Here is a 26,110-nt window from a genome sequence, read left to right as displayed (position 1 = left end):
CAGCTGGGTCTGCAGTCACTAGAAATGCTGTGGTGCTTTATTGGAACAAGCTATGTATCAAGAATTGTGATTTTCTGCAGGCGTTGATGGAGGAATTTTGACAAAGGCAGAAGAATCAAAGAATGGATTATTGGTTCATTTGAAAGATGACTCATCCTGTGTCCTTTTGCCATCTGGGACTCCTCTCTGCTGATGGGGTATTTGAGAACCCCTATGAATGAGCCCTGGAGAGTGTGAAAGTTCCCCCAGATTTCTGTGCTCATTAAACCTGTAGAACTCTTGAAAATGTGCAAGGTGAAGTAACAATTTTGATCAAACAAAGCTGTCAGTTTCTGTCTTGAGATTACAGAAGTAACTCTACAAGGCCAACATCCCAGGCGTAGGAAAGACCAGCCACTGGGGCCACAGACCCAGCATCCTGGTACAATTTATTAAAAAAAAAAAAAAATCAGTATTTTTCCCTTCAGTTTCCATCCAGATAACTGATGATGAAGCAAAGAGCTAACTTCCCAAAGCAGGCAGAAAACATCAAAAGGCTCCCAGAGCTGAGTGTGCAAACTTCCCGTGCCAGTGCTTCGATGTTAATAAAGCACAGTTCCTGCTCCTAAATTACTGTCTCGTAAGAACAGCAGCTTCCAGAAAAACAAGGCAGCACTTTCTGTTGCTTTAGTAGTGGACAACCCTGTAGGAGTTAATGTATGAACCAGAAAAGACAATTCTTGATTTCTTCTTAGGTTGAACTTCTTAAAGAAATGTATGTGACAACTATATAATAAGAACTCTTGCAAGATCCCAAAACCTGGGTTAGGAATTGGTATTATCAGTGAAAAACTAAAGGGAAAGATTATCAACTATTAATATTCCAGTGTCAGAGAGCTGTGAACAAAGAGTTGAGGCAGAGTTATCTTTAAGATTAAAGTATGCAAAATCTGTTGTCTACTTGTAAGATCATCTGTCTAGGTTTATTGATAGTTAATAAAAAGCAGCAAAATTTATAAAAGTGAAAATTTAGCCACTTCTGCTTGTAAGCCATCCTTGTTAGAGAAACTCTTTGTTTACTTAAGTCATGTTTACTACAGAAAATGAAAAATGCTCATTTGAGCTATAAAATGGACTCCGTGGTCTCTTAGTAATTAATTTAACCCGTGATGATACGCAGTTAACAGGCTGAGATGGAGGGATAGGTAGATGACAGATACATCCCTGCTAGAGATCTTCAGAGCCCTAGCTTTGAATTTTGTCCTTACAGACATGCAAACTTTAAGTAAATTGATAATCCATCTCCAACAGATTAAAAAACAAATGAAGTGGATACGCACCCCATCAGGCAGGACCGCTCCCAGCAGAGGGAAGTGAAGCAGCCGGCCTCTGCCTGTCCCTCCACAGGGTAACTAATGCTCAAGTGCAGGCCTCTCTAAAGGAGATGCTCAGCGGGGAGCTTAGAAAAAAATGACAAAACATGAATTTAATTCCTTCTATACTGCCCCAAGAAATAACTGCCTTTGAAGCTAAGATAAAGCTCAGTGCATCTAGCCAGGATTAAAACATGACATTTTCTTATTTCTCATACAGAATGATATAGACCTCTTCAGGGTCAATACAACCAAAATAAAGAGACTTTTGTGGAGAGTGGAATCTTCTGTGTAATGAGCACCGATATTCACAAATATAGCAATGTATTTTATTTCCTGTTACAAAGAAGCATAATTAGTGCATAAAACTTTAAAGCACAGTGTATTCATTTCCTAGGACTGCTGTAAAAAATAAATTGCCACATGCCAGGCGGCTTAAGGAACAGAAATGTCTCACAGTTCTGGAGACTAGAAGTTCAAGATTAAAGTGTTGGTAGGTTTTGCTCCTTTTGAGGTTTGTGAAGAAGAATCTTTTCCAGTCCCCTTTCCCAGCTTCTGCTGCTTTGCAGCAGCCTTTGGTGTTCCATGTTTCTGCTGCATCATTCTGATCTGTCTCCGTCTGTACGTGGTGCTCTCCCTGTGTGTACTTGTCTCTAAATGTCCCTTTTAAAATAAAGACACAAGTCATATTGGATTGAGGGTTCAACTATTCTAGTATGACTTCATCATAACTAATTAGTTCTGCAAGGATGCTATTTCCAATACAGTCAGATTCTGAATGAAGTACTGGGAGTTAAAAGTTCAACATATATCAGTTTTGTAGGGGGGATGTATTATTACATTCTTTTTTTTTTTTTTTTTTTTTGAGACGGAGTCTCGCTCTGTCGCCCAGGCTGGAGTACAGTGGCGCAATCTCGGCTCACTGCAAGCTCCGCCTCCCGGGTTCACGCCATTCTCCTGCCTCAGCCTCTCCTAGTAGCTGGGACTACAGGCGCCCGCCACCGCGCCCCGCTAATTTTTTTGTATTTTTAGCAGAGACGGGGTTTCACCGTGGTCTCGATCTCCTGACCTCGTGATCCGCCCGCCTCGGCCTCCCAAAGTGCTGGGATTACAAGCGTGAGCCACCACGCCCGGCCTACATTCTTGCATTGCTATAAAGAAATACCTGTGACTGGGTAATTTATGAAGAAAAGAGGTTTAATTGGTTCACAGTTCTGCAGACTGTGTGGGAAGTTTGGTGCTGGCATCTGCTTGGCTTCTGGGGAGGCCTCAGGAAATTTTTAATCATGGCAGAAGGTGAAGGGGGAACAGGCAAGTCACCATGCCCTGCTAATTTTTGTATTTTTAGTAGAGATGGGGTTTTGCCATGTTAGTCAGGCTGGTCTCGAACTCCTGACCTCAGGTGATCCATCTGCCTCAGCCTTCCAAAGTGCTGGGATTACAGGTGTGAGCCACTGCGCCCAGCCATGAGTTGACTTTTGATGGGGTACCTTCCCTGTTACTGTGTGAGATTTGCCAGTACCTGCAAGAAGCGATAATTGCTGATGATCCTTTTTTCCAGTCTTTTTCTATTTTTTCAATAAACATTGAGTTCCCTACTGTGTGCCAGGAAGGCACTGAGGATAAAGAGATGAATCAAATATGCTTCTCAGACTCTGATGACCTTCAAGTCTGGTGGAAGACTCTTATGCCCACAGATTGGTTTACAGACAAAATGGAAGTTTCAATAGAAACTTCCAGATTTTCTGTTGAAGGACCAGAATTTCTGTGTAGGAGGCTCAGGATCTTCATCCAGGTGGGGGTTGGGGAAAGTAACCAGTGGACTGTCTTGGAGCATTGTTTATATAAAGACTTGAGGCAATGGCGATGCCCATATTGAAGTTGGGGAGGTGGAGAACTGAACCACGCTGAATAGCACACACTAGAAATTAACCCCAGGCCCCATCTTTCCTGGGCAGTGATGGCTGCCTCAGACTTGAGACACCTGCTTCTCAGCTGGGGTCGGAATTGGGCATCCCTTTCTTTTCTGTGGGACTAAATATGCCCTAGTGGAGGAAAGCTGAGATTCCTTTCTGTTTGTGGTGATGGGAGGTGCATGCTTTAGCACTCTCCCCAGCCTCAGGATGCTCTGGCTCCAGATCCAGAGACTGGGTGAAAGGGGCAGGGAGCCGGGAAAGACAGGGACAAGGAGCCGGTGCATCCACACTCGACACTCACACATGGTGACAGAGAACCTGGATTCTGCCTGCAGTGTGGGAGAAGCTTTGAGGGCCCTGCCTTTTCACAGGGAGGTTGCAGTGGCAAGTTTTCCTCCACTCCAAGCAATGGAAAGACATTCTGTCACCCTGGCTCATTCTGTCCCTCGTCATCCACCCCTGGTGTCTAGGGTTTATTTTCAGTTGGAAGGACTGGCCAGTTGGGCATCCCACTTCATTCTCTGGCCCCTGAGGGTCCCTCTCCTCTTCCTTCTGGTGTGGGTTACTAACCTGGAATTGTTGCGGTGGAGATGCACAGAGCCATGCTGCTCCAGTCTGTTTACTGCACCACTGCAGCAGTCCCCCTGTCCCCTGCGGCAGTCCCCCTGTCCACAGTGGCATTCCCCCTGTCCCCTGCGGCAGTCCCCCTGTCCCCCTACCAGGTCCACACGGACACGGAGAGCTTCCAGCCACAAGGGGCTTTTACTGACCACAATGCCCTAGAATAGCAAGGCTTTCTGAGTGCCAAAGAGGAAACAAATTTGTGGTAAGAATAATACATATGGAAGCATTTAAGTCCAGGCGCGCTGGCTCACGCCTGTAATCTCAGCACTTTGAGAAACTGAGGCAGGTGGAAAACGAGGTCAGGAGATCGAGACCGTCCTGGCCAACATGGTGAAACCCCATCTCTACTAAAAATACAAAAATTAGCTGGGCGTGGTGGCACATGCCTGTAATCCCAGCTACTTGGGAGGGTAAGGCAGGAGAATCGCTTGAACCCAGGAGGCAGAGGTTGCAGTGAGCTGAGATTGCACCACTGCACTCCAGCCTGGCGACACAGCAAGACTCCGTCTCAAAAAAAAAAATAGTATTTAGACAATGCAAAGCTTATGGACAGTGGGAAATTCACTGTGAAGCTGATGAAGCTGAAGCTTCTGGGCTCCTAACCTGTGAAACCTGTCTATGGGCCCCTCCTTTCTTTTTTTTCCTTTATTAGACAGGGTCTTGCTCTGTCACTCAGGCTGGAGTACAGTGACACAATGATAGCTGACGGCAACCTCAAACTCCTGGGTTCAAGCCATGACCTCCCACCTCAGTCTCCTGAGTAGCTAGGACTGCAGGTGCACACCAACACACACAGCTAGTTTTTACATTTTTTATAGAGATGGGGTCTTGCTATGTTGCCAGGGCTGACCTCAAACTCCTGGGCTCAAGCGATGCTCCCACCTAGGCCTCTCAAAGCACTGGGATTACAGGCCTGGCCTGTACGGACCCCTTCTTTCTAAGACCCTGGGAAAAAATCTTAGCAATGTGTTCATGTGGTTGTGTTTTTGTAAAATTGGCAAAAGGGAAATGCATTCCTGTCATTTACCCAGAAGAGAAGCAGACCAGAAATATTAGGTGTTCAGCACCACAGACTCCCAGACACAATCTTAAATCTTAAAGGTCCTGGGAAGAGTTGTGCTTTAGACCTCTAAGAGAGCCCTTCATTCTCTGGAGGGCTCACTATGTTCGTTTATGAAAGAGGTGAATAATGCTAATATTGATTGAGAACGCTTTGCTTGATATGCTCCGTTCTGAGCCCTTTATTCTTCCTCGTGATTCACCAACCATGCTATGAGGTAGGAGCTTTTATGATCCCCAACATACATGGGGAAACAAGCTAAAGAGAGCTGTGGTAATTTTGCTTAAGGCTGAAAGCGACCCAGTGACCCAGTAGTCCCATAGTTTCTTGGATAAACATAGAAATTGACCCTCTGGTGTTAAAGCTTGAACCTTGTATTTGTTTTATCTGAGTTCCTTCCTCAGAGACCTTCAGGCTTCTCAAAACAGGTATCAAAGAACTGGAACGCACTAGATCACTACATCCAGACAATGAGATGCCAGACCCCTCATTCATCACAATTGCTTCCATGCCCCTTCCTAGTTCCTGCTTTCTTACACATTGGTACATTTCTTCCCTGGTATAGGACTCCCTCAGGGAGACGGATTTGACGGATTTGAGACTGACTGAGCTCCCATCTCCTCTGCTGCAGCACCCGATTAAAGCTTCTTCCTCTCAACACTTGCAATCTCAGTCATCAGCTTTCTGTGCGGTGAGCAGCAGGACCTGGCGTTTCGGTAACAAAGCCACACAATTAGTAAGTGGCAGAGCAGGCAATCACATCTAGATGTAGGAGTCTGGATCCAGGGCCCAAACTGCGGCTGCTGGCAGCACTGGTAGTTGCTGTTTTACTCAAGTCAATTTCACGCTAGGATTTCTTGAATGTCTCCTCTGTGCAAGAACCCCTCATAAAAACCGAGAGATTGATACATGGAAAATGCTTTGGAGGAATCTTAGTGTTTTTAAAGTAAAAGTATCATTGGATCAGCACTAAAGTAAAAAAGGCATTTCTAATTTATCAAATCTATAAAGGAGGAAGAGAAAATTTTAAGATTCTGTAAATATTCTTGTGTGTGTGTGTATACAATTAGATTTTCCTCACAACTGAAATAATTGGAGGCAGTTTGAGGAATTATTAGGATTAAAACCACGTGGAAATCCAATTCTGACCTAAGTCATTGTGTTATGACTGCAAGGCCTCTCATGCCTCAAAGCACGGTGTGTATGCCTTTGTTCTTGCCGCCTCCTGCTGAAATTGTGTCTCCTCTTTCCCAGCCCCCAGTCCATTAGGTCTGTCCAGCGAAGTTGTATTTGGTTACCTGTATGTGTTCTGCACCTATACGGCCCCTGACACACAGGCTTTTCCTTAAGACATTTGTTGCTCTGGTTTTTTTGCTTTTATTTATGAAATAGACAAATGAGCAATGATATAAATTAGCTCAAAGTTCACGATGTTCTTGCTACATTCGTCAAATCCCTTGCCAGGGTACTGGGGAACTGAAATCTCTAAATAACTGAGAGTGATACTGAGAAATGCACTTTTAATATGATTTCACCAAAATCTTATGAAGGGGACACATAGGAAGCCATTAACATAGCATTTGTTTTTGCTTTGAGTCAAAATAGAAGCCTCTCAGGACTGGAATGCCAGGAAGCAGCCTGACTACTAGCGAGGTCTTCAAGTTCCACAGCAGACAGGTCTGCATTTGCCATCACTTCTTTCCTTTCACCTTCCATGTTCAGCATGAATTGCCCCATTCCTTGACTATTTCAAGAACCCATTAACTGGTATGTCTTATCTTCTGTCTTGCCTCACTCATATTCATCCCACATATGCACTCCAGAATGCTCTTATGAATGAATCAATCTCCCATCTTCCGCATTAAAAACCTTCCACGGCTCTCCACTGCTTACCAAATAAAGCCCCATCCTTGGCTTTCAACACTCTCCATCCGGATTCAACTTCTATTTTCCTTCTGTCTCATGCCAACCCCAAACCACAATTAAACCAAAGCGTAAACAGCTTTTACATAAATCCTGTACTTTTTCTGCTCCTGGTTCCTTCCTGTCTGAAATTGACTTTCTTGATTCTATTGTATGTTTTCATAAAATCTTTTTTTCTTTTCTTCAGAGACAAGGGTCTCACTCTGTCACCCAGGCTGGAGTACAGTGGCATGATTGTAGCTCACCGCAGCCTCAAATTCCTGGGCTCATGCAATCCTCCCACCTTAGACTCCCAAGTAGTTAGGGCTTCTGGTGTGAGCCACCATGCCTGACCACGTTCTCATAAAAGCTTAATTTGAATCCCTTCCTCCCTCATCACTTTTATAGGTTGTTGCCGTCTCAGCTTTATACAGATATATATCATTACCTTGCAATACAGCTCTTAGCTCCTCTCTTAAATAAGGCCTTGGACAGCAGAAATACATTTTAAACTTTGTAATATACCCACACGTTGTCCTCCTGCAGTGCCCAAAAGTTCCTTCATTCAAAAAAGATAGTATTTGTCGTTGTTAGACACATATTTTCTTCTCTCTAAACATTGGCTTGTAGTTAATGTCTTGCATATTTTTTTGAATAGGGATGAGGGGATGGAGTAATGTAATGATAAGTTATAATAGAGTTCCCCTGGCTGGGCACAGTGGCTCACCCCTGTAATCCCAGCACTTTTGGAGGCTGAAGTGGGCAGATCACTTGAGGCTAGGAGTTTGAGACCAGCCTAGCCAACACGGTGAAACCCTGTCTCTACTAAAAATACAAAAATTTGCCGGACGTGGTGGCTCGCGCCTGCAGTCCTGGCTACTTGTGAGGCTGAGGCATGAGAATTGCTTGAACCCCAGAGGCAGAAGTTGCAGTGAGCTGAGATTGCGCCACTGCACTCCAGCCTGGGCGACAGAGTGAGATTCTGTCTCAAAAATAACAAAAACAGCAAAGAAAGAAACAAGGTCTTCTAAAGTCCCCATCTTTGAATCTTACTTTAATTCTACTTTCATACATCATAATGCTTAGTTTGCAAAGTTATTAATAATTTAAGGAGCCTGCTTTTTAAAAGCCAAATTGGACAAGAGTTTTATTATTCCAAAATTCAGTTAAGTGTTTAATCAAATATAATTAAACATTTCAAATAAAAATCAACTTTAGTAGAACCAGAGGTGGTGAAGGAGAGATTTTATCAATGTGATTAAAAATATGTAAAAAGAGGAATAGCTTCAGAAAAGGAAACAAAAACACACACAAAAAACTATTCAAAGTGTTTATCAGGAAGAGAAACACTGAATACCATTCCTAGACCACACGCTTCTTAACATGAAACCCAACAAATATTCAAAATTCGAAAGTCTCAGCCCTTGATGTTGAGGCAGTCCAGAAGTAGAAATATACCTTAAATCACAGCTTAGGAGTAAGTTTCCCAAATATCCATTTTATCATGATTTACATTCAGAGGTACGCTATCCAGAGAAACCTTCCGCATCTGTAGCTGTGGCACAGAGAACGACACAGACAGGAGGGCATTCCCCCATTTCCCCTTCCCACACCTTTGCTCTAGAATCAGGAAGAGCCTCAGTGAAAGTCCCCAGGCCCCTAAAGGAGGGATCCAGTGAACCAGCAAAATGCAGACTCATCAAGATAAAGTGGATCCAAGAAAGGACTTTCATGCTTTGACAGTGAATCTTCACTGGTCACCTTTCTGGCATTAGGAAAACAAGGTAGTATGTGTTCTTCTGACATTTCTCATCAGGCCAGCTTTTCCGGTTCCACTGGGGATCCTGCCCCAGTCCGAGACCCGATGCTGCTGCCAACACACAGGGTGCAGGTCCTGCCCTAGAGGAGCTCAGCCCTTGGGTCTAATCCATGATTCCTTTGGAATAGAGCGGCCCACATGGTACCACTAACACTGACTGCAGTCGCACTGAACACCAGGCCAGAACAAGTGTGGGTTCTAGTCCTGAAGCAGGCTTCTAGAGATCAGTATCCTCATCACTTCATTGCTACCTGTAAGAGGGAGGAAGGAGGAAGATTTCATAGCAGCAAAGTCTGAGAGTTTAGTAAAGCTCTGACCAGGCTGCTCCAGGCCTAGTTCAGAGTAGCTGCAGATTTAAACTAGAATCATTGCTTTTAGCCTGGGAGAGATGAGATTATCAGAGACTTCTCTACAAAGTACTGAAAAATGTCAGGAAATAATACTTTTTTAAAAACTTCTTCTGATGGTAAAAATCTTATATAAAGTTTAAAAAGGCAGAATAAAAACAGTATATACAGGACAATTCTAATTAAAATTAAAAATGTACCAACAAAGGTAGAGTAAAATGCCTAAAAGGAGATGTCCCAAAATAACACTCTGGATGTGGAAACATGAGTGATTTTTTTTCTTTTACTTTTCTTTTGAGACAGTCTTGCTGTCACCCAGGCTGGAGTGCAGTGGTGTGATCGTGGCTCACTGCAACCTCCACCTCCCAGGTTCAAGCAATTCTCTTGCCTCAGCCTCCTGAGTAGCTGGGACCACAAGCATGTGCCACCAAGCCCCACCAGGCCCAACTAATTTTTTGTATTGTTTTTAGGTGGAGTCTCACTGTCGCCCAGGCTGGAGTGCAATGGTGCAATCTTGGCTCACTACAACCTCCACTTCCTGGGTTCAAGCGATCTTCCTGCCTCAGCCTCTCGAGTAGCTGGGATTCCAGGCGTGCACCACCACACCCAGCTAACTTTTTATATTTTTAGACAGTCGGGGCTTCACCAGGTTGGCCAGGCTGGTGTCGAACTCATGACCTCATATGATCCACCCGTCTCGGCCTCCCAAATCACGCCTGGGATTATAGGCGTGAGCTACCGTGCCCAGCCAATTTTTTGTATTTTTAGTAGAGATGGGGTTTCACCATGGTGGCCAAGCTGGTCTCGAACTCCTGGCCTCACGTGACCCACCCACCTTAGCCTCCCAAAGTGCTGGGATTACAGGCAGAAGCTACTGCACCCAGCCTACTTTTCCTAATTTTATAAGGTTTCAACAATAAATACACATTTCTTTGGTAATCATAAAACTGATTTATAAAAGAATGAAAACATTTTCCCTGAAAGGAGGGTATCAATTATTTGCTTCATTTTTAGCAGTGGCCTTTAATGCAAAAAGAAATATAAATCCCCTCGAGGAATCAGTAGTCACATCGTCTCAAATAAAGCATAAATTGTAGATTTATTCAAAGTAAAGTCCACGATGAAACAAAGTGATACAGTGGTGAGTGCCCCAATTCTTCTATAAGTGGGTGATGGTGTGGCCTAAAATAAATGTTTTCCTGCTTATGACTGCAGGGTTGAGAGTTAGAATGAAGGTGAAGTTTCCTACGCACATAAAGCTCAGTGAGAAAGCAATTCCAAGAGTAATGGAAGCAAAAAGAGTCTGGGGAATTCAGTTTGAACATTGGCGACTGAGCCCATAAACTTCTTTCTGGAATGAGGGTTGCAGAAGAAAGCAGCAGTCTAACCTGTGGTAGCCTGTGACTCTGACATTAACACCAGAGTGGTAGGTCTCAAAGTGTGGTTCTCAGACAAGCTGTGGCGGCCTCACTTGAAGACTTGTTGCAGATACAAATTCCCAGGCCCACACTAGACCCTCTGGAGCAGAAGCTGTGAGGTTGAGGCCTGCAGTCTGTGCTCCCATGCCCTCCAGGCGATTCCAGCACAGGTTGAGGTTTGAGAAGCGTGCTGTGAAAGGGGCAGGGAAGCCCCATTATATAATGTTTCCAGCAAGGCAGCCTCACGTTGCTTCACTGAAGTCGCTCAAAGAAGCCTCTGCCCCTCCTGCTCTTCCAAGAGTTGTGTCATTTCAAGACTTCTGCACTAGCTGTAGAGAGTGGAGAGAGCCAGGCTCCGAGCCTGACCCCAACGGCTTACATGTTTCCTAGACAGAATGTCTGTGACTGCCAAGAAGATACCCATATACTGATGGTTTATTTTATTGAAAAACACACTAGTAATATTGAGACAGGTATCTTTTAGGCCATCTGGCTGATAATCAATATAGAGCTACTGATGACCATCCTGGCTCACATTTGCCTTGTACATCACTGTTCTTGGATCCCTGAGAACCACGTACTCTATAACCTTAGAGAAAAGCCCCGGCTGTAGTTTTCAACATGCTTTCGCATCCATTATCTCAGTTCACCCTTCTCGCAAATCTACAGAGGAAAAGGGCAGTAGCAGAGCGATCTGATGCCCACCCACACTGACGAAGCTGAGGCTCTGGACTCCAGGCTGGAGCTGTTTTTGTGCACCAAGCCTCTGTCAGAACAGCTCTGTGGAAAGGGAGGGAGGAGGAAGCCTCAAGACAGACAGGGCTTGACTGGACCCTGAGGCCCAGGAGGCATGGGGACAGACGCAGCGGGGAAAGCAGTGATCCTGCCCCTGTTCTGAAGGGAAGAGAATAACCTCTGGCAATTTTTACCTTCTAGAATCTGGTGGACCCTGGAGTCCCGCACGTACTGCTGAACAGCGTAATCCTTCAGGTAGCCATAGCCCCCGTGCATCTGTAAGGCCTGGTTGCAGATCTGCAGGGAGACAGGGACTAGACGTCTTGGACTCTGGGAAGACTGTGGAGCAAGCGGCTTCCCTTCCTACCCCAGCCCACGATCTGGCAGCCCGCCATAAACTAATGAAAGAACCACAAACAGCCAAGCTCAAAGAGGGCCTCCATGTTCTGCATGGTTAGAGACAAGGGAAGTTCACCTACTAAACTTGTCAGTTCCCCCCAGACAGGTGACTCAAAGCCCTCTGCCCCTTTCCTGTATTACCTGCCAGGCAGAAGCTGCCCACAGCCACCCTGGCTGGGATGATAAAAAGCTATGGTTCCCCCTAGTGGCAATGCAGCCTGACAATGTAAACATGGCAGAGTGCTAAATTTGGGCTGCTGTGAACCTTCCAAAGGTGGTTTCTCGCCTAGAACACAACCAAACAACAGTGACATAATGAAGTGTATAATGGCATGCAGCAGGCCTAAAAGCCAGCGATGAGAGCTCCCACATACGCCACTCATGAGTTAATTTATATCCTTAAGCTTAAGGTGATCCTTGTGGGATTCTAGGAGGGCTGGGTTCCAAAGCTGACTCATGTCTCTCAAGACCCCTGGGCCTAGCAGCTGTTCCCTGTCCATCCCAGGAGAGCCCGAGGAGTCACTTACAGCAAAGCATTCATCTGTAGCAAAGAGCTTGGCCATGGAGCACAAGGCCACTGCATCCTTCCTCTCTTCCTGCAGAGCCACTGCTGCATTGCGGATCATCAGCCGCGCGGCCACCAGCCTTGTTGCCATATCAGCCAGTTTGAATTGCAAGTACTGCGGCACAGGGAGAAGAGAACCAGACAAGACTGAGAGGCTTAGAGCAGCACCTGGTGCAGGAGCCTTTTCTAAGTGATCCAAAGCTTCAAAGTCTCTTGCTTTTTCTACAGAGGAAATTTATTGCTTTTAAGTGCTAAGTTCACTTCACTCACCTGACACTTTAATATCGTTAAAGATATCCCGAGAAAAGATGGACAGAAATAAAGCACAAGCTCTGGCTAGGACAGTGGTGGGACTGACAGAGGAATTTCCTGGCTTCTCTCCTAGAAAATGTGGGCCCTAGAGCAGGTCCCGGGCTGCAAACGGTGCAAAGCCATGTGGAGGCAAGGGAGAGGTTACCTGGTTACTGGCCAGAGGCTCTCCAAACTGCTTCCGGACATTGAGGTGGTCTCGGGTGAGGACGACAGAGGCGTGGGCAGCCCCCAGGGAGCAGGAAGCTAGAGGGGAAGAGCGCCGACGTTCCAACCGAGCTGGAAAACAGCAGTGCTGGTCCCGGACCACCACCTCCCTGCCGCGCCCCTGCGTGTCTCACCAATATTGATCCTCCCTCCGTTCAGTCCTTTCACGGCAATGAGGAAGCCCTGCCCCTCGCTCCCAATTCTGTTGGCCACAGGGACAGCACAGTCTTCGAAGATCACAGCTCGTGTTGGCTGGGAGTTCCACCCCACCTGGCAAAAATCAGGGACTGTGTGCTTGCCCAACAATCCAGCAGGTGGGGCGGCCTTCCCTGGGGACAGGAGCCTGTGAGGCGTGGGTTTCAGCAGCCAAGACTTAGAACCACAAGAACTTAAAATGAGGAAAAAGTTCAGGTTTAAAGGCCTGTCAGCATTCACAAAGATATCTGTTTCAGCTAAACATTTTCTAACTTATTAAGAGACTCTACTTTCTAATGTCTACCTGACTAACCTACAAACACTTCTCACAACTTCTTTTAGGATTGTGACACCAACTGCCCCCAATTTCAGTGCCTCTAATTGAAAACCACAAACTATCTACAATCTCCCAGTTCCTCTCTGGCTCTGAAAATATGACTGCCTTTACATCATTTCCTTGCTCTCTTTTGTTGACAGGATAAACTCCATTTCTAAGCCTTTTATTGAAGGTCTTCCTGCCCAGGAGTTAGCATGGGCTTTGCACACAGTAGAAGCCTAGGAAATGGCTGCTGTGTTACCAAACAGAAGGGGGCGCTAAATGCATAATGCCTTGCAGTTACAGAGGACCAGGAAGGGTCCGGTAGGAAAATACAGAAACCCGAGGAGCTGTGAGAAAGAGGTACACTGAGGGGTCATTTCATTACCTGCCTTCTCTCACAAAGTCCCCCCATAACAGTACAAACTAGAGAGAGATGACTGCTTTGAGCATCTGGTCTAAAAAATCTGAATGGGTCTTGAGCCCTTACTACCAGTTACGGTTACATAATCACAGGTCTCCCGTTCATGCCCTGGCCGTGATGGCTCCTAATCCTAGAAGTATCTTACTTTTCAAATTACTTACAGTACCTAAGTGTCCTTCTTAGGTTGCTGAAATACCCACAATCATCTCCAGTGAGTTTTACTTTATTTTTAATAAAAGAAGAAAAAGGGACCACCTGCCTTCCATTACTGAGACTTGTGGTCAACACCAGGTCTTGTCTAAGTGTCTCTTCCTGGAGCAACAAAGTGCGCCAACGTAAGAAGCTGGATAAGGAACACAGGCCAAAAGCAGAGGCAGGAGAGGTCAGAACACTAACAGGTGGCTCGAAGAATTTACTGGCAAACATTGTCACTTTCCCCAGAGGCCTAGTGTTTAACAATGCCCTATTGCATTTCATAGGCTTCTGTTGAAAATCCTAATAGAAGCAACTGCTTCAAAGGTAGGTTAGCAAGTATGCAAACCTGTTTTCTGAAATAGAGCAGGAGTTGGGCTGGCAGGTGGCAGAGTCTCATAACCTGAATTGTTTCCTGTGCAACAGCCACTCACCTTTTTCTCCTTCTTGCCAAAGCTGAGGCCAGGGGTCCCCTTCTCAACAACTACGCATGAGATGCCCTTGGGGCCTGGTCCTCCTGTTCGGCACATGACCACATAGATGTCTGACTCACCAGCACCACTGATGAAGGCCTGTGGGGGTAAAAGGGGTGCAAAAGGACCAGGGAATGCCTGAGTTCTCACAGCATCTGGGAACACCACTGGGGTCCTCCTAACAATAAGGTCCAATGGCACAGAGACTGAGGAGGGTAAAAGGTAGCTGCAGTGACTGCAGAATCAGAGATAACAGTTCAAGAGAGTATAAAAAGGATAGACAAAAGTCAATGAAATGATCTGGAATCAGATTAGGAGAGATAGAAACAGTGAGAAGAAAGAGAAATGGGTCAGAGATTCTCTTCCCAACACATAAAAATCCTATGGGAGTATTAACCCGCAGATGTGAAGGAACCAGAGGATGTCAGGAGGAAGCTGGGAACAATCTCCAAAGCGCTCTGGGAGGACGCAAGCTAGTACCTTGGAGCCATTGAGGATGTAATGATCTCCCTGTTTCTTAGCGGAGGTCAGAAGAGAGGCAGCATCACTCCCACTTCCTGAGGAGGGATCAAAAAGCAGCAGAGAGAAGGTGAGAAAGTCAGTGAGGTCGAGGGAGCCCAGCACAATTCTATCTTCTAGGAGACCTTCCCTAAACAGACACTGCTCAGAGTGTGCCACTGCAAAACCCAGGTGGCCAAAGGAACTCTCTGTACTTGGTAGAAACTGCTCATACCAGTCAGGCCACTGTCTACCTCCCAACACACCAGATAGGCTTCTTGGTCCTTGTGACATCAGGTCATAGGACTCTATTACTCCTCAACCGAACAGCTAGATAAACAGTGGCTCAACGTGTCAAGAGGCTGGAAGGAGTGCTCGGTAATGCCATCTGAGCAGGAAGCATCTCTCCCTGCTATATCTCAGTGCAGTGTGGCAAACTCACCTGGTTCAGTGAGGCAGTAGGAAGCAAACTTCTCCATGGTACAGAGCGGTGGGCAAAATTTGTGCCTCTGTTCCTCATTTCCAAAGCTATCAATCATCCAGGCACACATGCTGATAGGTACACCAAGAAGAAAAGACAATGACAGAAATAAAGATGGAAAAGAAAAAAAATTGGGGGAGAAGGGGAAAGAGAACAAAGGGCAGGGCAGTAGAGTAAAGCAGAAGAGTGGGAAGGGGAGAGTCACAATTGGGAAGATTCTTTAAAGGCAAAGGCTGGATTAAAACATATTCCTGGAATAAGGACTACTCAGAGATAACCAGGCTGAGGTGCTTCCCACCAGGACGTCTGTACTACTTCCAGTTAGGTTACACGAGCCTCTAAAAATCAGAGTTATATGTACTTTCTATTAGTAGTTTCTATTACTTCCTCAAATCACTGGCAGTTCCATCTTTGGATTGAGGAAAAGGGTGAGAGGGGCCGGGTGCGGTGGCTCACATCTATAATCCCATCACTATGGGAGGCTGAGGCGGGCGGATCACAAAGTCAGGAGTTTGAGACCAGCCTGACTAACATGGTGAAACCCCGTCTCTACTAAAAAATACAAAAAAAAAATTAGCCAAGTGTGGTGGCACGTGCTTGTAATCCCAGCTACTCAGGAGGCTGAGGCAGGAGAATCACTTGAACCCGGGAGACGGAGGTTGCAGTGAGCCGAGATCATGCCACTGCACTCTAGCCTGGGCGACAGAGCAAGACTCCATCTTAAAAATAAATAAATAAAAGGGTGAGATGACCCTGATCACTCTATTGGAGAAGTCTCCTGGTACCAGCTCAAAATAAGATTTCTGAGAAAGCTGGCTGACCTGATTCCCTAAGCAATACACAGGATGACAGAATCAAGTCCAACAGGCAGCAACAGACCTAGCGTGTACTTATTTTATTTATTTATTTTTTTGAGACGGAGTCTCACTCTGTCGCCCAGGCTGGAGTGCAGTGGTCCATCTCGGCTCACTGCAAGCTCCGCCTCCCGGGTTCACGCCATCCTCCTGCCTCAGCCTCCCGAGTAGCTGGGACTACAGGCGCCAGCCACCACACCCAGCTAATTTTTTGTATTTTTAGTAGAGACGGGGTTTCACCACATTGGCCAGGCTGGTCTCAAACTCCTGACCTCATGATCTGCCTGCCTCGGCCTCCGAAAGTGCTGGGATTACAGGCATAAGCCACTGCGCCCGGCCCTTAGAGTGTACTTTTAAGTCGAGTTCCTTGAGGACACTCGGCTTCAAAAGATCAATCTTTTTCCTACGAATCTGAACTCTCACAGTCAGCCTGTGTGAGCACTTCATTGTGCCTTCCAAGCTTGGGCACTCACTTGTGGATGCTTATATAGGCTGTGGTGCTGGTGCAGCCTGTAGCCAAGGCTTCAAAAATGACAGAGGTATCAAGACGTGACAGCCCAGACCCACCCACATCTGTTTGTACGTAGACCCCTCCGAAGCCTAGCTGGGCTGCCTTCCGCATCACATCCACTGGGAACAGCTCCTATGTACAAAAGAGAGCAGGGTGATCAGCAACTGATTCAGAGACGGCCTTCCTTTTAGAGGGTACATTGAGGGGATTAGGATGCTTGCACATGCTAGAGCATATGAATTCTCTTAATATGCCTATTTGTCATCTTACAGTGGTTATCAGTTAACATGGGTCCTGTAAAAACTTTTTCTGGCATTAAGAAGTTTCTTTTTATTATCTATAGAACTGCCTTAGTTTTATATCGAAATCTTTATTCAACCAACAAAAAAAAAGTTATGTACAAGATGATCAGGATGCCTTCAAGGAAAAATCACCCACTACCGGTATTCTTACTTGCAGTAAGAGTTGCTAAGTGGAGGAGACATTTAACAATTACATTATCAGGAGACAAAGATAAAGGTCTGCCTGAGACATCTGTTAGAACGTCTAAGCACAAGAAAAACTCCTACCTTCTGGTCCCATTCTGCCATATTTGGAGCCATCTCTCGGGCAGCAAAGTCAAAGGCCACTTTCTGAAATTCTTTCTGCTCTTCATTAAGTCCCACGGAAGCTGTGGGCCGGATTGCATATACTGTTGTAGGACAGGGTCAGGGAAGGGTGTTGCCAACAAGAAGCACCATGAAGTTGTGAAAGTGGATCTACTGTAGTATTTCCCATACACAGTACAGCCTTTAACAGCTAGAGAATGGCATCTGCTATCATTATTCCACTTGTCATACAGAGAAAGGACAGTTCTAGCACACATCCAGATCAACCTAGAACAGGACGGGGGACTTCCAGACATCTCTTATCCTAGCCACTTAGTCAAATGCAGTTACAGACCTAGAGGTTGAGGCCACAGTGCTAGAACTTTGGTCATTATAGCTGACACTGAAGAGCACTATGGGCTGGGCATGATGGTTCACACCTGTAATCCCAGCACTTCAGGAGGCTGAGGCAGGCAGATCACCTGAGGTCAGGAGCTCAAGACCAGCCTGACCAACATGGAAAAACCCCGCCTCTACTAAAAATACAAAAATTAGCTGGGTGTGGTGGCGCATGCCTGCAATCCCAGCTACTCGGGAGGGTGAGACAGGAGAATCACTTGAACCCAGGAGGCAGAGGTTGCAGTGAGCTGAGATCGTGCCATTGCACTCTAGCCTGGGTGACAGAGCATGACTCCGTTTCAAAAGAAGAAAAAAAGAAAAAAGAGCACTATGGGAAGACTATGGCGCCACACTTGACAATAATTTACTTCAGTGCCTATAAGTGATGCAGTCCTTAAAGAAGAACACAAGTGCAGGTGCCAGAGTCTGTTCCTTGGGGCAAATCTGGGCATCAGTAATGGCTGGCTATGCGAGCCTGGAGAGGGCACTGCTTTCTGTGATCAGTACTCTCATTAAAATGGGAAAGTCCAAAATGAAGAGTTCTGAGGATTAACGATTAGGCTGCCTTGAGAAACTCAGAGCAGAAACCTATGTTGGGTGTTACTCTCAGGAACAGAGTTAGGGATAAACAATTCATGGTTCTCTGACTGAGGTCAGGCCATTTATTCACACAATTTTGTACAAAGGTTGCTGTTACTATAGACCATGGCTCAAAGATCATTTCCAAAAGAATGTTTATTGGGTGTTTACTAGGTAGCAATGCTGGGGTTACAAAAATAAATATGATCCAGCCAGGCACAATGGCTCACACCTGTAATCCCAGCCCTTGGGGATGCCAAGGCAGGTGGATCACTTGAGGTCAGGAGTTCAAGACCAGCTGTCCAACATGGTGAAACCCCGTCTCTATCAAACATATAAAAATTAGCTGGGCATAGTGGCACGTGCCTGTAATCCCAGCTACTTGGGAGGCTGAGGCACAAGAATTGCTTGAACCCGTGGGACAGAGGTTGCGGTGAGTTGAGATTGCGCCACTGTACTCCAGCCCAGGCAACACAGCGAAATTCCATCTCAAAAAAATAAATAAATAAGATCCATTCACACAAAGGATGACTATTTCAGTTCTAGCAAGAGCTCATTAAATGTTAACAAATCTTCTTCTTCTGTAAATGGCTACTTCCTAAAACAAATAGTTCAAGGAACCACAGGCTTAAGAAATAAATCTGAGTTGCATTCTAATAGAAGGAAATAGTTTTATGCAAATCATATGCATAAGTAAACACAAGTTCCCAGAAGGAAATACACTATAAAAACAAAACAAATACCACCACTCATGAACTTTGCCAGTTACTAGCAGAGTTCAAGATGCCAATACATATATACTAAAAAGGTAAGCTAAATAGAAAAACAGTCCAAATGAAATGGGAAAAGCCTTTTACTGCAGAGCCACTCAAGTGTAAGCAAGATGCAAACAACAACAAAACCCACTTCTAAATAATTCCTTATCTGCTTTGGTATCAACCAGGGTAATCTGGGTTATCAAATTGTAAGCGCTAGGACAGGGCAGCACCTCTTGAATGAGTTTTAGGACATTCAAAAGAAAACAGTAGGCCGGGCGCGGTGGCTCACGCTTGTAATCCCAGCACTTTGGGAGGCTGAGGCAGGTGGATCAGGAGGTCAGGAGATCGAGACCACGGTGAAACCCCGTCTCTACTAAAAATACAAAAAAAATTAGCCGGGCGTGGTAGCGGGCGCCTGTAGTCCCAGCTACTCGGAGAGGCTGAGGCAGGAGAATGGCGTGAACCCAGGAGGCGGAGCTTGCAGTGAGCCGAGATCGCGCCACTGCACTCCAGCCTGGGCGACAGAGCGAGACTCCGTCTCAAAAAAAAAAAAAAAAAAAAAGAAAACAGTATTCTATGCCTTACTGTACTTTATAGATCTTACATCTAAGGGACTTATTCTGTTGTAAAGAAAACTGTCATTTATTTAAAATAAATTTAAAAATATTTCAGAAGAAAAACGTGTTTATAAAGATTCTTGGCGGATAAGTCACAAACTGGCGGGGTCTCCACCACTCCTTGCCACATTCAAATTACTGTTCAGAGCCTGAAGACACTCAAGTTTGTCAGCTCTGGTAGAGTTTCCCACTAGCAATAATAATTATTTTTCCTGCATGAGTTTCAACACTAAGTGTCTTATAGCCAGAGGTGTTAAGATACCAAATCTTTGTGTGTGAGCAAATCTTGTACGACCTGGAGTTCTTGTTCAGTTGTCACCATCAGCACCCAGCCAGCTTCTTATATTCTCACTGCCTTTATGACCTACTGTTATGATTAAAAACCAACCAACCCAACAACAACCAAGCCCCAAGTTTCTTCACTTCTCTAAGCATCCGAGGGTGACCGGCCGGAGGAGGACCCGGGCGGGGGTGACGGGCCAGATGGGGACCCAGATGGTGGTGACTGACCGGAGGGGGCAGCCGGGCCGGGGGTGACCGGCCGGAGTAGGGAGCCAGGCAGGGGGGGTGACTGGCCGGAAAGGGAGCTGACGCCGGGGTGACTGGATGGAACAGGGAGACTGCAGCCCCTCGCGGACATATGTCCGCCGGGGTTCTGGACACCTGTCCTCCTGCCCGCCCAGGAGATCCTTACGGTCGATGCAGGAGGTCAAGCTCCGGTGGCCGGTCTGGACGAGGGCCCGCAGACCGCCGGGCAGGCAGCCGAGGCGCGCCCCGAGACGCCGGCAGCCGCTCCACAGCATAGCCGCCGCAGCTCCGCGTTCAGCTAAGAGTCTGAACGCCTTCGACCTCCGTTGCGCTCGCACTGGCGGGACCTGCAACCCGGCAACGCCTGTCCCACTGCACCCTGGGGGTTGTAGTCCTCCCACGGGCCCTAACAACCCAGGTGCCAGGCGAGCTCCCAAGAGGCCAGCACTACAATTCCCAGAAGTCCTCGGGGCTCGGCGCTGCAGAGATGCACCGCCCACCGAGCGCCGCGGGGTCGCGCTGCACAGCCTGCGGCGCGGCGGCGGACCGCAGTCACGTCTGCAGAGTGGTGGGTCAGTAGCCAGCAAATTACTTTATCATCTAGATTATCCATTCAATTGATCATAATTAGCAAGGATAACAAGGTAACACAAGGCTTACTTATATTCACCCAACAAAAGTGTCTCTGTGGAGCCACTTCCCAGTGAACTACATACTGAGATAGGGGTTCCTGGATGAGAAGGACCAGGGACAGAACCGAGAAGGGTTTAGGGGCAGGTTATGCGAGACGGAAATGGCGCAGATAACGGAGGGAAGGATTTGAGGGGCTCAAACATAGGTGTCTGTGTTTCGCAAAAGTTGGAGACATTCTAGGCTGCCTCTCGTTGCCTCCATCTCGCTCTGCGCGGGTTTTGAAGGACATTAGCATTCTTTCTTGTATCTCCGTTGATTCCAGAATCTTCCGCACTTCAGTCCCCTGCAGGGTGACCATGTCGAGACCTCGGAAGAGGCTGGCTGGGACTTCTGGTTCAGGTGAGCTGCCCCTACGCTGCACAAAGGCAGCCCAAGAAAAAACCTTTCTCGAAGAGCCTGTTTAGTACTCTTCATTTTTCACTCCCTGCTTGTTGAGAACCGTTTGTTATCTTTTTACTCCATTATCCCTAATCACTCTCCATTTCCTTTACTTGTCTCACCAAGCTCCTACCTAGAGTTCCTTTTTCTTGTTTATTCAGGCAATGGTTGTTACGCACAAAGACTATTTGCGATACCAGGTGGCGTGCTAAAGAATATAAAGCGCCTGCTTGCGGGTAAACTCAAACAGATGTGATGGGGTTCAGGCGAATGGATTGTTAAGGTTATGGAGGGAGGAATCACAGGGAAGGCCTCGAGAAGGAAGTGGAATTTGAGCCCAGCCTTGAATGGGAGACTTCCCACGGGCAAAGTTTAGTACTAAGAAAACGTGATGTCGTTTTTATAATCACAAAGATGGATGGCATTCTAAGTGGATGGAGGAGGAGGAACATTGGAAGGTACAGAAAGTACTTCTTTTGGGAATGACAGGAGTTCCAGATATGCTACAGCACATTGCAGTTATTTATCAATATGTGGTGTTTGCAGTGTGCCTGTTAACTCCTAAGGGGCCATTAGGAAACTAGGTTAGGAAGGTATGCTGGGTTCAGAGCATTAGACATCCATAAATGGTATTTAATGACAACTGATGTAGGGACTTTGACTAAATTCAGAGGCAGTATAGTCATTAAGTAGCTTCAGATAGACCTCAGTGACAGGTGCTGTCCTCATATCTTGATTCCACCATTACTGGATGTGTGATCTGGAGCTTGCTTCCCAGATGAAGAGTAGAACATCTCACAGGTTATGTAGATTAACCGAGTTAGGGTTAGGGTAACACATAGACCTTCGGCCCTGTCATATAGTAATTTAACAACTTAGCTACTGAATGCCTACTGTGTTCCAGGCACATTCTAATTGTCTTGGGATGAAATTGAATCATCACCATTTCTACAATGCCCTGAATGAACTGTTTCTCTCAACTTTTATTGGCACCTTCAAGGAGCAGAAAGGAGACAGGCCAGGAGCCACAGTGAGCAAGAAGGAAAGAAGTATGAGAAGAGAAGAAGAATGCTTGTATTGAGCACTTACTGTAATGCCAGGCATTGTCTAGGCCCTTTGTGTTATCTCATTTAAGCTTCAAAATAGTTGCAAGTAGGTGCTCAGTTTCCTCTTTCCTATGCAAAGGCATAGAAGAGAGAGTGAGGAAAGGAAAACATGTACTGACTACTGTCAGGACCTTTAATCCTGAACAACCCTGTAAGGTGTTCTTATCCTATTGAATAGATAATCCAGAAGATACCCTGTAAGGTAGGTATTCTTGTCAATTTTTATAGATAAGGAAAGCTTCTTAATAGTAAGATTAAGTTCCTACAGCTGGTAATGGATCCATGATTTGAATCCAGGTCTGACTGTAAAGCTAAGCTTCTTCCATTATGAAACACTGCCTCGAACAAGCATGATCTTTTCTTCTTGCTTCTCCTATTGCAGACAAGGGACTATCAGGAAAACGCACCAAAACTGAGAACTCAGGTGAGGCATTAGCTAAAGTGGAGGACTCCAACCCTCAGAAGACTTCAGCCACTAAAACCTGTTCAAAGAATCTAAGCAGCCACTGGCTGATGAAGTCAGAGCCAGAGAGCCGGCTGGAGAAAGGTGTAGATGTGAAGGTGAGACCCTTGACCTGCCTCCAGTCCCTTCATGGTGTTTTTTAAATGAGAAGTGAATATGGGACACCATAGGGTTCCATCCCCAGCTTCTTACCTTTGAAGGGAAGGAAAAAGGTAAAAATGAATAAAATCAGGAGGGTTTATTATCATCAACGGGTTTGTGAACCTGTCTATCTAGCGCAGGGGTTGGCTAACCTTTGCTACAAAGGGCCAGATAGTAAATTTTGTAGGCTTGTGCGTGTTACAGTCTCTGTTGCAACCCTGCCCTTTTAGCAAGAGAGTAGCCAGAGATAATACTTAAAACAGCTGTGGTTGTGTTCAAGTTCAACTTTATTCACGAAATCCAGCATGGGGTTAGATTTGCCCTGAAGGCTATAGTTTGCCAACCTCAATCTTAGGTTACCTTTCTCTGAACACCTGCCATGCTCCTAGGTGTCTCCCTGCCAACAGTTGATGTATATTTCAGGAAATTTAATATAGCCTGGGAAAAATATAAGAAGAAATATTATAGAAGAAATATAAAGTAAAATGCAAGTAACTAGCAGATTGCTTTATCACCTAGATTATTCATTCAGCTAATCCTCATAATTAGCAAGGATAACAAGATAACACAAGGCTTACTTACATTCACCCAACAAAAGCGTCTCTGTGGAGCCACTTCCCGGTGAACTACATACTTCCTCTATAGCCAGTGGCCCCTCTCACTGTAGGGGAAGGAACTGTCTGCTTCCATATATGCTTACTAACTGGCCAGGGATTAATGACTGAATTTATTTTCTCTTGCCTAGTTCAGCATTGAGGATCTCAAAGCACAGCCCAAACAGACAACATGCTGGGATGGTGTTCGGAACTACCAGGTAAGAGGGTAAGGAGGAGGTCCCCTGAGACCCAAGTGGGATAAATGCCTGCCTCCTCCTCATGACTTACTCAGTAGCAGAACCTCTTGGCCAAGGTTGCTTTTTCTCAGAACCAAACCTGATAATGTATTAAAAAATGCCTTAAGTACTCTGCATGAAATTTTCAATTGGCCTGTGTTCTGGCCAATGTCCTGGTAAAAGTCTGGGTGTCCTGGCAAAGGGGAAGGACTTTCTAATGAATTGAGAAGTTGCAAACAAGAAACACCCATCTATTAAAAGCAGACTGATTTCTGCTAAAAGCTAGTACTTTCCAGCTGGTGGGAGGATAGTTACTCTTTCTTCTCCTCGAGACAGGCTCGGAACTTCCTTAGAGCCATGAAGCTGGGAGAAGAAGCCTTCTTCTACCATAGCAACTGCAAAGAGCCAGGCATTGCAGGACTCATGAAGGTTAGTTGGGCAGGTTTTGGTGTGAATCCCTTTCCCTCCAGGGAGACTAACTTAAGTAGATATAAAGGGATATCCCTTAATTAGGTAACAAAAAAGTACACTCCCCCCACCGCATCCCCCTTGTACAGGAATAGGGAAAAACTGCCCTGGCCCCTTCCAGTGTGACAAAACAAAGCAGGCCTTCATTTCAGGTTCCACTAGCACAGACTTCCCTCCACCTCTAAGTCTTGATCTCACTCGAAAACGGGCCTAATGGTAGCTCCTCCAAGCTTATTAGGATAAAATTATTAACTGTGCAGGTGGGAAAAAAAAACAGTGGTACCAGTATTAACCTTTGCCGTTTGTTTTTAGAGCATGTTTTTAAGACTTTTGTAAAAACAGAGTTGATTTCCTAGTCTATATATTAGACTATACATTATTTCCAAATATCTGAGCCCTCATTGGCTCTACAGCAAGGCAGATGGGGTAAGAATGTGCAGGGTAAGAAATGAAAGTTGGATATGGATTAAAGATTGGCTGTGGGGCTGACTGCAGGCAAATGATTCAAAACTTTTGTTTTGGTTTCAGATCGTGAAAGAGGCTTACCCAGACCACACACAGTTTGAGAAAAACAATCCCCATTATGACCCATCTAGCAAAGAGGACAACCCTAAGTGGTCCATGGTAAAGACTATGCTTTCTATTTCGTGACAGGGGAAGGATGAACAAGGGGAGGAAGACGGTTGGGGTGACTGTAGGTCAAGGTACACAGCCCAGCACTTACTCAGATGAGGTGATACTGAAGAGATAGAAGCTTCCTGCAGGCAGTTAAAAATACAGTGGGCAAAATCAGCCTAGACACATCTTTCTATCATGTACGCTACTGTCACATAGGTGGATGTACAGTTTGTTCGCATGATGAAGCGTTTCATTCCCCTGGCCGAGCTCAAATCCTATCATCAAGCTCACAAAGCTACTGGTGGCCCCTTAAAAAATATGGTTCTCTTCACTCGCCAGAGATTATCAGTCCAGCCCCTGACCCAAGGTAAGAGTGGGCCCTGCCCTTTATTAAAGCCCATATACCAGAATGACCTCATGAATTCCCACTTACTAGCTGATTAAACTTGGGCATGGTAGTTCACCTTTCTCAGTCAGCATCCTCACCTGTAACATCCATGAGGGAGGGAATGTGGCCTGAGTTACCTGTTACTATTACCCAGTACTCTACAGTGCTTGGCACCTGGTAAGTAGTTTTGAACGAATGACTGCTCGCCTTAGTACCATGTAAAATGTACCTGTGCCTGGCACAACTTTCCTGTTCAAGAGGAGACTTTAAGACCTCATTCTTTTTCCCTTTTTTTTGTAGAAGAGTTTGATTTTGTTTTGGGCCTGGAGGAAAAGGAACCAAGTTAACTGAGATACTGCTGCTGGAATGGGCAAGACATTGCTGCAAAGAAGTCAAGTGTTTTTCAGACAAAAGAAGGTGTGAGGGGGCTTGCTTGGTAAGCTCACCTGGGCTTGTGTACCTCAGTGGTTTTTGTGTACTTTTTTCAATAAAATATCAAAGTTGAAGAACTTTTCTTCTAAAACCACAGTGAGTGCAGTGGGATACTCCCCACTGCAGACCTCTTACTCCCCACTGCAGACCTCTTACCTCTAGGCGGGCTCCTTTGGCTGCTCCAAGATGCAGGGCGGCCTCCACCTTCTTTCTTTACGACCACTAGTGGTTCTGTAGCAAATTGCATGATGTAGGGCTGAGATCCTCAGTCTGGTAACACCCACTGGAATGAACTCTTCTTTCTACACCAGCCTTGCTCACCTGCCCCTTACATCTTCTGGGTCCCACAGAGGTTAAAACCATCCCATGAGCAGTTCTGGATGAATCACCAGATAGGGTAAGAACTGAATTCATTTCTCAGCCATGTGCTTGTCTCAAACAGGTGGCTAATAAAGTATTCATCATTTTTCACCAGGGGCCATACAGTGAGAGCACGGGCACTATGTAGGGAAATCAGGGTGGGGAT

The 26,110-nt window shown here is 45.9% G+C and overlaps 2 protein-coding genes across 15 annotated transcripts; one reads left to right on the top strand and one right to left on the bottom strand.

The window, feature by feature from the left end:
- Positions 1 to 7,973: 7,973 nt before the first annotated feature.
- ACAD8 (acyl-CoA dehydrogenase family member 8) lies at positions 7,974 to 20,440 on the bottom strand. Of its 7 annotated transcripts, none has more exons than XM_055273844.2 (11): positions 20,232 to 20,440; positions 17,167 to 17,267; positions 16,560 to 16,729; positions 15,194 to 15,303; positions 14,734 to 14,810; positions 14,215 to 14,352; positions 12,788 to 12,923; positions 12,595 to 12,692; positions 12,100 to 12,252; positions 11,368 to 11,470; positions 7,974 to 8,924 (listed from the first exon to the last, which is right to left on the bottom strand). In XM_055273844.2, exons 1-11 carry the CDS (start codon positions 20,338 to 20,340, stop codon positions 8,872 to 8,874), a joined length of 1,248 nt encoding a protein of 415 aa, XP_055129819.1. In that variant the 5' UTR covers positions 20,341 to 20,440; the 3' UTR covers positions 7,974 to 8,871. The 7 variants fall into 7 exon arrangements, with proteins under 7 accessions (XP_055129819.1, XP_055129818.1, XP_063491766.1 ...); XM_055273843.2 differs by lacking the exon at positions 7,974 to 8,924 and adding an exon at positions 10,101 to 10,628; XM_063635696.1 differs by lacking the exon at positions 7,974 to 8,924 and adding an exon at positions 10,101 to 11,218 and having other exon boundaries at positions 20,232 to 20,433.
- A 120-nt stretch (positions 20,441 to 20,560) lies between these two features.
- THYN1 (thymocyte nuclear protein 1) lies at positions 20,561 to 25,661 on the top strand. Of its 8 annotated transcripts, none has more exons than XM_055273830.2 (8): positions 20,561 to 20,637; positions 21,021 to 21,097; positions 22,625 to 22,803; positions 23,592 to 23,660; positions 24,015 to 24,107; positions 24,675 to 24,770; positions 24,981 to 25,131; positions 25,453 to 25,661. In XM_055273830.2, exons 2-8 carry the CDS (start codon positions 21,055 to 21,057, stop codon positions 25,497 to 25,499), a joined length of 678 nt encoding a protein of 225 aa, XP_055129805.1. In that variant the 5' UTR covers positions 20,561 to 20,637; positions 21,021 to 21,054; the 3' UTR covers positions 25,500 to 25,661. The 8 variants fall into 8 exon arrangements, with proteins under 8 accessions (XP_055129805.1, XP_055129811.1, XP_055129809.1 ...); XM_055273834.2 differs by having other exon boundaries at positions 20,579 to 20,637; positions 21,038 to 21,097; XM_055273832.2 differs by having other exon boundaries at positions 20,581 to 20,633.
- The last annotated feature ends 449 nt before the right edge of the window (positions 25,662 to 26,110 follow it).

This window comes from Symphalangus syndactylus, chromosome 3 (assembly GCF_028878055.3).
Source record: "Symphalangus syndactylus isolate Jambi chromosome 3, NHGRI_mSymSyn1-v2.1_pri, whole genome shotgun sequence".
Lineage (NCBI taxonomy): Eukaryota > Metazoa > Chordata > Mammalia > Primates > Hylobatidae > Symphalangus > Symphalangus syndactylus.
The sequence above is the reverse complement of the archived record's forward strand: the minus strand, read 5'-3'. Positions and strand labels throughout refer to the sequence as shown.

What these genes read in the sequence shown, in the direction of transcription:
- ACAD8 (XM_055273843.2), bottom strand. Translation starts at nt 20,340, where the DNA reads ATGCTGTGGAGCGGCTGCCGGCGTCTCGGGGCGCGCCTCGGCTGCCTG. An exon ending in CTTGACCTCCTGCATCGACC is followed by an intron (nt 17,268 to 20,231) that starts GTAAGGATCTCC and finishes TCCGGCCCACAG; the next exon opens with CTTCCGTGGGACTTAATGAA. An exon ending in CTACAGATGAATGCTTTGCT is followed by an intron (nt 11,471 to 12,099) that starts GTAAGTGACTCC and finishes GTCTCCCTGCAG; the next exon opens with ATCTGCAACCAGGCCTTACA.
- THYN1 (XM_063635686.1), top strand. Translation starts at nt 21,055, where the DNA reads ATGTCGAGACCTCGGAAGAGGCTGGCTGGGACTTCTGGTTCAG. An exon ending in AGAAAGGTGTAGATGTGAAG is followed by an intron (nt 22,804 to 23,591) that starts GTGAGACCCTTG and finishes TCTCTTGCCTAG; the next exon opens with TTCAGCATTGAGGATCTCAA. An exon ending in ATGGTGTTCGGAACTACCAG is followed by an intron (nt 23,661 to 24,014) that starts GTAAGAGGGTAA and finishes TCCTCGAGACAG; the next exon opens with GCTCGGAACTTCCTTAGAGC.